We start from the raw sequence: 13,287 nt of genomic DNA, 5'->3' as shown, positions 1-13,287 counted from the left end.
GGAGGAGCGAAAAGCTGGGCCAGTCGAACGAGGCTAGGGCCAAGGGGAAGGAAGCAATAGCAGTAGCGCGCGGGATCAGGACTAAAGCGACAAAGAGTGACGAAAGACGGGCGGGCCGAGGTGGAGATGTGATGGTCTGGCGTAGATGGGAGGTGGATAAGAATGGTGGATGAAAGGCAAAGTCGGCAATGGTGATGTTTGCGATGGAGGTTTGGAGCGGGCTTTTTGTTGTTGGCAGGGAATTGCAGGTGCCTGATGAGTTGATGATGTATGTGCCTGTCAAGGTGGTGTGAGGGGTGTGTCTGCTGTCTGCTGGTGGCTGCCACTGGCGGGCTGTCCGCTGTTGGCTGGCAGCTGGCCGCAAACGTCGGCCAGGCAGGGGTGGTGGGGGGGGGGGGGTTTGCTTCGGCGGTTACGGTTACGGCAGGTTTTTAGCGGCCGGGATGGCTACAGGTACCTCTAATTAACCTATCAACACTGCTGCGGTGCTACTCGACGGCCAAGAATACGTCAGCGGCTCAGCAGAGGCCCGAGGGTCTGTCTGCCTTTTTTTCTTTTTTTTTCTTTTTAGTTATCTGGCACGGAGTAACCAGGTACGGCTCATATCTCACGCTTTTTAGTGTTGTATTGTTCTTGTACTTGATATAATTTCCGTATCATCCAGCATCAAATTAACTAGAAAACCACGTCGTCAATCGGGCGCTTTGAATGTGACTTGTCTTGCTGCCAGGGTTAGGTGTCAGGCAAGGTATTACCAGGGGCTTGGGTACGTACATACGTAATCCAGTGGTGGCCCAGATCTGGGCGACAAGTTGAGGCAACCCACTTGGGCTGTCCACCTCCACCTACAGGTAGAGACTGCCTCTGTTGCGTTTGTCGTCTGCAACAGCTACTTGAGGCTGTCCAACAACGACCAAACAGGTGAAAAGAAGCAAAATAATGGACAGCCCGTCACTCACGCCTCGCCGCCCAAGTCCTGGACGCACACATCACACACACAGCCCGTCAGCCAGCTCCTGCGAGCGTCATTATTAGCCTCAACCGGCAGGGTCGTGTCATGACAGCTTGACAGCCCGACAGGCATTAGCGACCATCTGATACTTCGTACTTTGTACTTGCGCAAAGACCACCAAGTATATTGGCCATCTACCTGCCACGACATGGGTAGTCCCGTGACGGCATTCTATTCGAATCCGTACGAATAGCCAAGGCCGTGTACAACTTGTTTGGACTGACGGAGCATTAATACGGCGGCTGCCGTGTGTGCTTGGGCCGACAACAGCATCGCGGTTTGCCGTCATTCATCCATTGGTCTAGTTACAGACTGTAATACATAGCATCAGGCTCCGATCCAGCCAAGGCGCAGCCCTCGCATCAACAAAATGCGGTGCTACGCCAAAATCAGCCCAGCAAAGTGATAGGAAGGGTTCCGCAGCAGGTTCGAAATCAGAGATTCACCCCATGCAACAATCATAGCATTGCTCCATCTGCAGCCCAAAGCCTGCATAGTCTGCAACCAATCATCGCAGCCACGCATACACCATACGACGCCGGCTTCCCGGTCCACCCGAAGCCATCTCGTATGCAGCCCTCGCAGACCATGCAGCATGATGGCATTTAGCGGCACGCTAGCGAAAAGCCCCCCCGTATCGACACCTCTGATACTTGCTCCTTTGGGAACCCATTGCTCGACGCTGCTATGGCGGTTTTACCAGAGTTTAGCATGGTCAAGGAAGACAGACACGAGGATGCTGTGTGCTAATAAACTAGCAACTCAGGAAGCTTCTTCTCGCTTCCGCGCTCAATAGTGAGGGAAGCGAACAAAGGGAAGGACATGCGTCTTCTAGGCGAAAAGTATAAATTGCACGAGTGGCCACCCAGCTGGGCCTCCTCCAGCTCGACAAGGGTGCGGCGGGAGATGGCTCTCCGCAATCACTGTGGGGATATGCGCAATGTTGAATGAATCTCTCGTGGGGGTTCCGGGTAGCGCCTTGAGATGAGAGTCTGCGAAAGAGAATGACCGTGATTCACTTACATGCTGGTACTAATCCGCGGCATCCACTTCTAGCCCTATCTGCTCACCGGGATATGAGACATGAAAACGACCTTGCCATTTGCCATGACGGATCCTGCCATGCCCGGAATTTCTTCGACATTGTGGAACTAACTAGCTAGTCGTCGCGCGATGAACCGCCATATCTCGACCACTGGGCTCTCGGCTCCATTCATGATAACCGAAATAACTAACTTTTCTCGGTCGACCCTGCATTGTCTTGGTGGGCTGCCTCTTGCTGAGTTTGCTCCCACAACAACTGCCGCTGGCATCGGAACTAGGAAGCAAGCCCCGACCGATTACGATGGAAATGAGCTTCTGTTTCCTTTTTTCCCCTTTATGACATACATAAATTGCTACCCTGTCTTTTTCCAGACTCGGCCTGTCTGGTTGCGGAAGAGCGCTAGCAGCCGTGCAACCGTACAACTACTGAAGCCAACATAACCTCCGGTGTTGGCAAGTGATGACTACTTAGTCGGCCCGAAAACGTCGACTAAACCGGCCAGGATCAAAATGAGCCTCCAGAACTGAAGCAGTCGAAGTCTTGAGAGCTGTCATCTAACTAGTGCCTCAGCCGTTCGTTTTCCCGATGTATTGAGCCGGTCGCTTTGTGCCCGGCTCTGGAATGCTGGTGGCTGACGGGGCTGTCGCTCTGGCGGCGCCATCGATCTGTAATAATATGTATCCGGGGAGGATTGCTGATGCTGCTAGGCAACAAACCACCTGGCAACGGTGTATCCTATACTGAAATAACATGGTGTGGTCGATGCCGTTCAGTATCGTCTGTGAGGCGGTCGCTGTCGAGGTTGAGGCCGTCGTTCCTCTAGTTACCCATGCTATAGGTTGACAATGAAGGCCTTACACGGCCACCTGCCGCATATGGCGTTTGCGGACGAAGTCCTGGTTCCATTATCTGTTTCCAGAGTCCGCCGGAAGCAGCCGTACTACGCTGTAACGCCCATAACGAAACCAAGACCTGAGTCACACCGGCTTGTAGCCTCGTTGTCATGATTTTTAGATTGAGTACAATAATTATTGTAAGAAATCAATGATACAGGCATCTTCCCTCACAAGTTCAAGTTGAGAGAGTACCTATATGTTAGTATTTTATACACCTCTTTCGATCTAGTAAGGAATGATTAACAAGATTGAAATGCGAGATAGCTGATACTGATTGGACTGTAAAACAAGATGGGACGCTATAGAAAAGTGCTCCCATTTGTGCATTGTTCTTCTCTCGGCAATTTTGAAAGATGACTGGCTGCATTCCCTGAAGCGTCTGTGATGACCTTGATCTTTCGAAACTGGAAGCCCCTTTCACGGCACTTCTGTAGCACCATGTCTCGATACCCGTCCACGCCCATCAGTGCACCGGACAGAATCAAGACGGTCTTGCCGGGCTCTGCGAGCCCGGGACGCACCAGCGGCTCCACGAGCGCGACGAGGTGCTCGGCCGCCTCGTCCAGAATCCCCAAGGCCTCCACGCTCGCCTCCTCGGATCGGAACGCGGCCTGCGTGACGACGCGCGCCACGCTTCCCATCACCAGTCTCGGAACAGACCCTCCCGCCGGCGAGAGAACGGTCGACAACAGGTCCGCCGCATCCTCGCAGCGGAGATGGCGCAGCACATCCGCCTCGAGCGTCGTTTCCGCGTCCGCCCCGGCGTCGCGGCCGATGTGCCGCTCCCGCCGGCTCAGGATGGCCTGCAGCGCCCGCCTTCCAATGGCAAAGGCGCTGCCCTGGTCCCCCACCAAGTGTCCCCAGCCCCCCGTCCTCCCCGCCTGCACGACCTCGCCCGACGCCGTCCGGCGGAACGCGACGGCGACGGAGCCCGTTCCGGCGACCAGCGCGATGCCCGCTTCCGTCTCCGCGTCTTCGTCCAGGCAGCAGGACAGCAGGGACGTGTCGCACGACAGCCGCACGCGGCATCCCACGCCACCAAATAGTCGCTCCAGCGCCTGGGAAAGGGCGGCCGCCTGCTCCCGCATGTGGTGGAAGCCGGCGAGGCCGGCCCAAACGCGGCTAAAGGTGGGCATGCTGGCGGTGGGGAGCGCGGCGACGGCTTGGGACACGGCGGTCTGGATCTGCGCCACGACGTCCAGGAAGGATGCCGAGAGCGGGTTGCACGGCCCGGTGGTGGCGCGGGCGACGACGACGCCGTGCGCCGTGGCGATGGACACTGCGCATTTCGTGCCGCCGCCGTCGATGGCGAGGAACAGAGGTGGCTGCTTCTCCTGATGCCCACGTTCTGCCATCTGAGGACCGTTTTCCAGCAGCAAGACGAAATCAGGTAGGCAGTCATGCGCATCCTGAAGCCTGCGTTCTGCGTCGGGCAGGTCCAGGCCAGATAAGCCCACGGCACAGGCAAGCTTGACACTGCCTCCGCAACGGACAATGAGGGCATCAGCAACATCATCCAGCTCGACTTGAGGACCAAGGTCGAGCAGCGCCGCCGTGGTCTGGTGCAGATCCTTTCCCTGGCAAACCTGGCGCACGATCCTCCTCCCTCGCACACGCAGCTTCTCATTGTGCACGCGCACGTCCACCATGAGCCCGCGGTACGTCTTGCCCAGCCGAACCATGGCGCACGTGCTCACCATGTTGAGGATCTGCTTCGCGCAGCTGCCCGCCTTTAGGCGCGTGCTGCCCGCCACAAACTCTGGTCCCGCGAGCGCCGCGATGCAGAACCCGACGCCGAGACGCTCCACGGCCGCCGGCCGCGCGCTCGTGACCGCGGCCGTGAGCGCGCCCGCCCGCAGCGCGCTCTGCAGCGCGCCGAGCACAAACGGCGTCCTCCCCGACGCCGCCACGCCGATGACGGTGTCCCGCGCCGTTGGCCGCAGCGCCTTCATCTGCGCCTCGCCGTCGCCGCGGCTGTCCTCGGCGCCTTCCACCGCCGCGAGCACAGCGCGCGGCCCGCCAGCGACGAGCGCCTGACACTGCTCCGACGACATGGAAAAGGTGACGTGCAGCTCGGCGCAGTCCATGTGCGCGATGCGCCCGCTGTTGCCCGCGCCGACGTACAGCAGGCGGCCGCCGGCGCGCAGGCGCGGCAGCATGGCGTCGATGAGCAGGGCAATGGTGGGCAGGCATGGCGCGATCGCGGACGGCACCTGGCTTTCTTCGCGGTGAAAGGCCTGGCAGAGGCCGAGGGTGCTCAGGGTGTCCATGTCTTGAGCCAGGTGGCCGATGGCCTCTGTTTGGAGAGTGCCGAGGGTGGGCATTTGGTCGTGTCCTGGTTCCTCCATGCTGTGCAATGATGAAATGTCAGAAGTCTTGAAAGATGTATCTTACTAGGAAAAGAGTTTTTTCAGCTGGATTGCGTATTTAATGGCTTTGAAAATGTCATTTGTGCTCACCTGTTCAACCCGCCGGAGAGGCGTCGGATCACGGCCCCGCGATCCGGCCGCGATCCGGCCCCGTGTCGGCATTGCAAACCCACTGCCGCCTACCCATCCCATCATGCATGGTAAGACTCGTCAAATCTACTGTTGATCTATCTTTACCCCAGGTCTCTCCTCTATGCTTATTTTAAGCGACTCTTTTTTCATTTTCATCAACTTCCTTATCTCGTCCTATTCTCTGCACTGATGTGCTACTCCTTCATGTTGGCAAGTAACTACATTGAACTCGGTGACATGTTGTACGCCTCATCTCCACCATAGTAAATTACATGTCGGAACGCGGCGCCGCTGCCAAACCGACGCCTCGTTTTAGCCAAGCACGCCATCATTATTGAATCGCTTGACATCAGCCATCAAATTGCAGCTTCATACCAAAATCATCCCACATATAAAGGCCCGTTCAGCTCCTTCATCGCTCTGTCATATCTACGCATCCTTCTCCTCAACTACACTCTCATACTCAGGCAATCATGTCGACGACCAACTCTCAAAGTGACATTGTCCCCCCGAAGCGACGGGGCATCAGCTCCTTCCTTCGTGATCCCTGGACGCAAATCGCCATTGTCTCGCTCATCGCCTTTTGCAACCCGGGCATGTACAATGCGCTGACCGGCATGGGGGGGTCCGGCCAGGTCAACGGGACCGTCGCCGCCAACTCCAACGTCGCCACGCACGCCTGCACCGCCGCCGTTGCTCTGCCCCTCGTGGGCACGTTCTACCGTTATCTCGGCCCCCGCACGTCGCTGATCCTGGGAGGCTGGACCTACGCCCTGTACGCCGGCTCGCTCCTCAACTTCAACAGGACCAAGAACGGGCCCTTTGTCATTGCGTCTGGGGCCCTGCTCGGCATCGGTGCCGCCTTCTTCTGGGTCGCGCAGGGAACAGTCATGGTCTCCTACACCACGGACCGTACTCGAGGTCGCGCCATTGGCCTGTTCTGGGTCATCTTCAACCTCGGAGGGGCCATTGGCTCTCTGGCCAGCTTTGGCCTCAACTTTCATTCCAAGTCTGGCACGGTCACCGACTCCACCTACATTGCCTACATTGTCGTCATGCTCTTTGGCTGGGCGCTGTCTTCACTTGTTGTCTCGGCGGAAGATCTTTCTGCCAAGTATACCGGAACCAGAACAAGGCGCGAGACGCACAAGATTACGTGGGGAAATCTGCGAAACACGCTGGCCGAAGCGGTCAAGATTGTATTGAGCTGGAGGAATCTGTGTCTGTACCCCATGTTTTTCACCGCCAACGTCTTTTACTCGTACCAGCAAAACAACGTCAACGGTGCGACTTTTACTCTACGAACCAGATCTCTCAACGGGGCGCTGTACTGGATGGCGCAAATGTTTGGCGGCCTGTTCATGGGGTTTGTTCTCGATTCCAGCTTCGCTCGAAAGCCAACCCGTGCTCGGGCGGGCTGGTCTCTGCTTCTGGTGTCAGCTCTGGCCATCTGGGGGGGCGGATACAAATTCCAGCTGTGGAACAACGTGAGACTGAGCCACGGCCACAAGCAGGACATTGATTACACGGACGGCAGCGTCTTCCTCGGCCCCATGTTTCTCTACATCTTCTACGGCGCTTTCGACTCCTTCTGGCAAAGCTTTTGCTACTGGATCATTGGGGCACAGTCGCATAACCCGGTGGTCAACGCTGTGGTGGTGGGTGCTTACTCTGCATTGAAGCCGGGAGGAGCAGCCATGGCATGGCGGATCAACGCCGAGAAATATTCGGCCATGACACAGTTTGCCATGAACTGGGGAATGGCGGTTGGGGGTCTCTTGGTAGCCCTCCCGACTATTCTCGTCACTGGCAAAGAAGATAACAATTCTGACGCTGATGTGGAGGAAGTCAAGGAGGTGGTACAGGAGAAGCTTTAGTTTCGACATTGCCGATGAAAGATTGGAATAATTAGTGTGTATCAGGTAGCATCTGAGAAATGAAGCACTCTTCAAACAATTTTCATGCTCGCTGATGACGATTGAAAGGAATTGCGCTACCCCCAGTCGAAGAATGAATGTGACGAGGCAAAAATAACAAAAAGACAGGGCAAAAAACATACAGCAGCCGGTGTTCGCTGGTCGTCACCGACCCAACTACTAATCTGCCGATGGATAGTTTGACGATCGGGGAGCAGACGGGACCCAGTATTTTCTATCCTCTATGGCCGTATGTGACGATTTATTAGCAAATGTTGTATGTATCTTGTCAAGTCGATGGAACGACCCGAATGTGGTACAATGACGTCTTTCCTCCTGGGTCTGTGTTATGGGGGGCGTACTTTTATATAATACACTGAGGGGGGTAATCTGATACTCTCGCAAAGTAAATCGCATTAAACGATACCGGATTGCTTTGTGTGTCATGTCTTCAACCTTGTACGGCTGACTGAGGATTCACCAGGCGCTTTGTGGAGCGTACTTAAAACCCGACAATAACCGAGTTCGCCATTTTCGCAGCTATTATTCCAATGGCTTTTATTTTTCTAAGGCATTTCGATTAGCTGTTTTACTGTGGTCAGCAAGAGTTTAGTACCCAGAGGTAGCAGTCAGTTTTCAAGGGGCACGGCGGTTACTCAAATCGTTTATTATTCTCTAAATATTATCAAACCCCCACGAAGGCTTGACGACCGGGTCTCTGCGGTGACTGATTGAAGATGCCGTACAAGTCCTTTAGATAGGAACGAGTGGCGTTGAGCCAGGGCTGCGCACCCGCAATGGCCTGGCAAGCATCGTTGCAGACGGCGTGGTTCTTTCCACCCCATATCGCAAACCCATCAACATCCGGATTTCCCTTGAGCACAGCGAGCTGACTCTGCCAAAGGCTGACGGGGTAAAAGGCAAAAGGGCTGTTGTGATACTGCGGCCACACAAAAGGCCAGATCGGGAGCGAGTCGTTGATGGCTTTTGCCTGCGCGAGCACCGTTGTCAGAGAAGCGTTCCACGTACCGAGGCTGCTGGAAAAGGTGTATGCCGACGGGAAGAAGGCGTGACGGGTGTGGTTGGCAATTAGGGCCCGGTAGTATCCGAAGAGAGACGCGGGCGTGTTTCCCGCCAGGCCATACCAGCCAATAATCTGGTCTCGAGGGAGGACGTCGGCGGCCCAGGTCTGCAGCTTCTGCATCGTCGCCAGGTTGGCGTCGGCCGTCGCCGCCGAGCTGAGGTAGATGTTTTCGCAGTCGAGCACGAGCGGGTAGCCCGGATAGACGTTCCACTGCGCGACAATGGCCTGCCAGTCCTGCCGCGCCGGCACCGCGCCGTTTGCAACGAGCGGGTTGCACACGTAGGCGGGGATCCAGTTGATGTTGGAGGCCCCGAAGCCGATACTGGTGTTGGTGTAGGCGGTGCTGTCAAAGACGAGCAGGTTTTGGGCCTTGGCAAGACCCAGAATGGCAAAGGTGGTAGCTAGAAGGGGAAGCATGATTGGAGTTTGAGAGTGTAGATGGGGACTAGGTATTACACATGTAGAGGATGAGGCGCGCTTGTGTGGATATAATGAAAGTGGCTTGAACGCTCTATTTATCTTTTGGAATTGAAATTTCCGGTAACCTTATACAGAATAACTCAGTTGGCACCATACATGCCACTTATGAGGCGAGATAATTGACATACCCTCTCCAGCGGATCGCGGACCGGATCACGGACGGAATCACGGATCGCGGCCCCGCGTTCTCCGAAGTCTCGGTCTCTGCAGGGTTGGACACGTCGAGAGGTTATGCTTGCTCGACATGCCTAGAGGTTATGCTTGCTCGAACATCGTGTCCACAAATTCAGCGATGAGCTGTCAAATAGTTCATTTTTACATTAGTGTACAATGACGGCTTGGCAAGCCGTTTCGATCAAGGCAATATGGATAGTATCAGCACGCTCGCAAGCTTCTCCCTTCCTCGTTAGTAGAAGCCATTGGTGTTTCCCAGACCTAGACCTTGCTCGCTTAGAAATGCATCGTCTAGGAACGTCGGGTAGTCCATGCTCTCCAGAAGCGGTAGCTGCGCATCCCAGTCCCACAGCGACCCGGCCTCGGTCACTTCTCTTCTCTCTCCCGTGTACTCTTGCGTTGAATGTGACACGGCCGCACGCTCTGTATTTACCGTACTGCGCGCGCTCGCAAATCTCTCTGGTATATGCTTGTCGCGAGCCTGGGTCCGCGCGATGGGAAAGACGCCGAGCGGATTGAGAATGTAATCGAGCGAAAAGTGCGAAGGGTGTCCTGCTTCGGTCGTGCTCTCCTTGCCGTTTGAAAGACCAGCCTCCTGACGCTGCACGATGCACTCAAAGTGCTTAAGCGCCTGACTTGCCGACTCGGCAAATGCATCCACTTTCATGTACTGCTGCATGTGCTGCAGCATCACGAGATTCAACCGCAGCATGCGACGGTACTCGGACTCGGTGTAACTGGGCAGAAACCCTGCTTCATCCACCGCGCGGGCGGATGCCAGCGTCGTCACCAGAGTGCTACTGCAGACTTGGGCGTTGATGGCGTAGGGCATGTCAATCATGCTCTCGCGGTGGCACTTGTAGAGGCCCTCGAGCAGCCCTGCTATAAGCGTCGCCTGGTCCGCGCACGTCTGGTGGCATCGCCGGCGAAATTCAACGGGCGCGTTCTGTCGCAGCCGTGCCGTGGCAGAGCTGGGGAAGACGAGGCCGGCCACGCCGACGCGGTAGAGATCGGTCCATGTTTGGGCCAGCAGGATGTGCAGGCCATAGTACAGGTTCAGGCGGCCAGAGGACTTGTACAGATAGGTGTTTCCGCTGCTCATCCGGAGAGCGTGCGGGATGGACTGTTCCAGGGCGGCAAGGCGCTTCTCCAGGCGCTGAAACTGCGAGCCGCCGAGCGCGTCCCACGGCTCGTCGCCGTCAATGTGCTTGACGTAGCGTAGGATGCTCGAGCGCAGCGCCATGGCACGAATGTAGTACGCCCGCAGATCCAAGTTGTCCACCGCTTCGCGCGCGCCCCTCGCGCCGACGGCCGACGGTAGCAGCGTCCCCGCGCCCAGCGTCTCCGTCACGCACGGCCGGCCGCGGAGAAAGTCTTCTTCCCGGCACGGCAGCTGCAAGCGCGCGTCGTCGCTAGAAATGAGCTTGAGCTGGTCGATGCCGCACTCAATCAGTGCGTCTTGCAGGTAGCAGGCCCAGAACAGCCTCCGCCGAGACTCCCTCGTTTCGCTCGGGAGGGAGCCCGCGGACTCGCACAGGGTGTCGTCGTCGTGCTCGAGGTTGAGCTGCAGGATCTGGACGTGCCGCGCCACCATGCCGGAGAGTAGGAGCGCTTTGGTGTGGTCACCGGTGCGGATGAGATGCTCGTGGACCAGCACGGACACGGCGAGACTGTCCACCGTCGAGGCGCCGAAGTTGGCAAAGACGCGCTGCAGGGCGCTCGCCGCCCAGCCCCGGCCCGCCTCGTGATAGCGGAGGCCGCTCGCCGGGTCGCTCTCGGGAGAGTCGACCGTTTTGGCATACAGAAAGGGCGCGGCCAGGGCGCACATGATGTACACGAGCCCCGAAGAATCCGCAAGGAGCGCCTCGTCCTCGCGGAAGCGATCCATGAATGTCGGGATGTGGAGGAAGCCCAGGCACCGCACAGTGTGCACCTGAGCAAAGTACATGTCCACCAGCGCGCGCACGCGATGGGATGATGGGAGCTGAGCCGAGCCCAGCCAAGTAGGCACGCTGCCTTGCTGTGTTTGCGACGGCGGCGCCGTTGCCGCGATTGAGCGACTCGGTGCAGGCTCGCTCATGGATGTCTGCTCCGCGTAGCGGCAAGTCAGCCCTTTCTTGCCACACCGCGCACAGGACTGCTCGCCCGAGCACTTGGCCTTGGACTTTTGACAGGCGACGCACGAGCGAGGGACGCGGCGGCGCACAAGACCGGTCTGCGTAAAGGTGCGACTGGATTCGTCATGATGTGACAGGGTGGTGGCGCTGCGTTTCAATTCGGACCGTGGGACGGTGGTGTAGACGCAGCTCGTGCCAAAATGAATGCAATTCCGACACGAGTGCGGGTTTCGGTCACACTTGATCTAACTGTTGTTAGCACTTCTTCCGTCTGCCAGCAAAGGCCGAAGGGAAGATGCGACATCAACGTACCTTGCGTTTGCGGCAGACGACGCAGCTGTTGAGCATCATGGACGAAGGAAAGTGTCATGCTAGAAGCTGGAGATGGGTGGCAGCGGCGGTGTGGACTCGATACTATGGATGAGAGGTGTTTGCAAAGTGAATCATTGGCGTGAATTGTGTTAGAAGAGTTTAAAGAGCATGCTCGGGCGGAGGGATGTCGATGTTGGCGGCGCTCGAGGAGGCGCTCTAACTAGGAGGCGCTCCCACTTACAGCCATCGCTGACCTCGGCAGATTTGCAACGATGAAGGGCGTGTAGCTGTGTCTTTGAATGACAGGAGCAGCAGTCATACAAGACGAATTGAACAGCTGTCCCCATTTTCCGATCTGTCCACTGTATATCCCGGAACTGAACAGCGATGTTTTAGTGATTGCAGGTGAAAAGGCAAAAGTACGCCGGAGCTGGCGTGAACCACCCTTGTAATCGCGCCTTTGAGATGGCTGGGGCTGAAGAATTACAGGTAGTGGCTGATGATATACTCTCATGAATTTATATAAGCAGGCTAATATAAATATTAAATAACTAGTTATAATTAAGAGTAATTTTATATAGTAAAGTTAAAGAATAATATATATTAAAACTTATAGCTATTTTTACTTTATTCTTTTTTAACTAGGAGGGGAAATTCCTCCTTTCTTATACCTATTTTCTAGCCTAGTTATTTAGCCTAATTATTCTCCTTTAGTATATCTTTTTATTACCTAATTCTATTAGTAATTAGGATTAGTTTCTTTAAACCTAACTCCTTTATCTATATACTACTATCCCTTTCTAGCTTTCTACTATAAGTAGGTCTCTAGCTGATTGTGTGTACTGTGATCTCCACTTAAATCACAACATATACTCTAGGTACCTTAGTACCTACCTATATACGGAGTACACTTTGGGATTTGGGACAGTGTGTCGCTTTTGCATAGGTACCTTAGTAGTTGCTCTCCAGTCTGTTACTATTAGTCGCTCTCTCTACAAGGAGATATCCCACAGCACAGTTAGAGGAAATACCTCTTTTTTTAAAAGTACTCGGTAGCGTAGAATAATGAAATACCTCCTTTTTCAAGAGTACATCTAGATCCGATCACGTGTCGCTCTTTACAGCTTCCTCGGCTTGTCCTTCCGATTCCGCTCCATGTGTAGTCTTTGTGGAGGCCGTAACTACTGTATGTGCTGCATATCGTAGTCTCTACATCCAACGTGGTGCTGGACGTTCAAGTTGTTCCTACACATCAGACATAGGTTGATATGTAGGTAGGTAAAATATCAGTGCATACCCGTAGCCCAATTGCCCACCCGTCCCTCACTGCCGGGTCCAAGTTGTCCGAGGTACCCAGCCATTGGCGCTAGATGTATCATGTACCCTACCACAGCCGTGTTCCCATCGTAAATCCATGTATAAGGTACTCAAATTACCAGCCCCAAGTACTTCACAACAAAGGAGCTCGGGTCAACCCATCGCAGGGGAATGGGAAAAAGCTTCTGGCCCTGAGTTGAGATGCTGCTGCTTGCTGCCCGTCCAATTAGCCGCCACTTTTCTTGGTCCCCCAGAAACAAACCCTTTTTCGGGAACGTCAAACTCTCAGCAGCTAATCGCGCAGCTCTTCTTGGCCCCTGCAACAAACCGAGACCTGCCAAAAATCTCCAATCCCATTCGAAAGGCGCTTCTCCTGCGGGCACCATCTCGTCCCACGCCCTATTGTTCCGTGTCATCAACGTCCTGCTCGGCA

At 55.5% G+C, this 13,287-nt stretch overlaps 4 protein-coding genes across 4 annotated transcripts; 1 reads left to right on the top strand and 3 right to left on the bottom strand.

Moving 5' to 3' along the window:
- Positions 1-3,252: 3,252 nt before the first annotated feature.
- Positions 3,253-5,484, bottom strand: CCM_02643 (glucokinase regulator family protein, putative; the record flags this gene model as incomplete). Its single annotated transcript, XM_006667795.1, has 2 exons — positions 3,253-5,302; positions 5,348-5,484. 2 exons carry the CDS (start codon positions 5,482-5,484, stop codon positions 3,253-3,255), a joined length of 2,187 nt encoding a protein of 728 aa, XP_006667858.1.
- A 443-nt stretch (positions 5,485-5,927) lies between these two features.
- On the top strand, positions 5,928-7,331 carry CCM_02642 (Major facilitator superfamily transporter; the record flags this gene model as incomplete). The annotated part of the gene is made up of 1 exon (XM_006667794.1): positions 5,928-7,331. One exon carries the CDS (start codon positions 5,928-5,930, stop codon positions 7,329-7,331), a length of 1,404 nt encoding a protein of 467 aa, XP_006667857.1.
- A 724-nt stretch (positions 7,332-8,055) lies between these two features.
- CCM_02641 (uncharacterized protein) lies at positions 8,056-8,871 on the bottom strand (the record flags this gene model as incomplete). The annotated part of the gene is made up of 1 exon (XM_006667793.1): positions 8,056-8,871. One exon carries the CDS (start codon positions 8,869-8,871, stop codon positions 8,056-8,058), a length of 816 nt encoding a protein of 271 aa, XP_006667856.1.
- Positions 8,872-9,340: 469 nt separating this feature from the next.
- On the bottom strand, positions 9,341-11,573 carry CCM_02640 (Fungal transcriptional regulatory protein; the record flags this gene model as incomplete). Its single annotated transcript, XM_006667792.1, has 2 exons — positions 9,341-11,470; positions 11,538-11,573. The coding sequence occupies 2 exons, from the start codon at positions 11,571-11,573 to the stop codon at positions 9,341-9,343; spliced, it is 2,166 nt and encodes a 721-aa protein (XP_006667855.1).
- Between the last annotated feature and the right edge of the window lie 1,714 nt (positions 11,574-13,287).

The sequence above is a fragment of the Cordyceps militaris genome (genome assembly GCF_000225605.1).
Source record: "Cordyceps militaris CM01 unplaced genomic scaffold CCM_S00002, whole genome shotgun sequence".
NCBI classification, from domain to species: domain Eukaryota; kingdom Fungi; phylum Ascomycota; class Sordariomycetes; order Hypocreales; family Cordycipitaceae; genus Cordyceps; species Cordyceps militaris.
The sequence above is the reverse complement of the archived record's forward strand: the minus strand, read 5'-3'. Positions and strand labels throughout refer to the sequence as shown.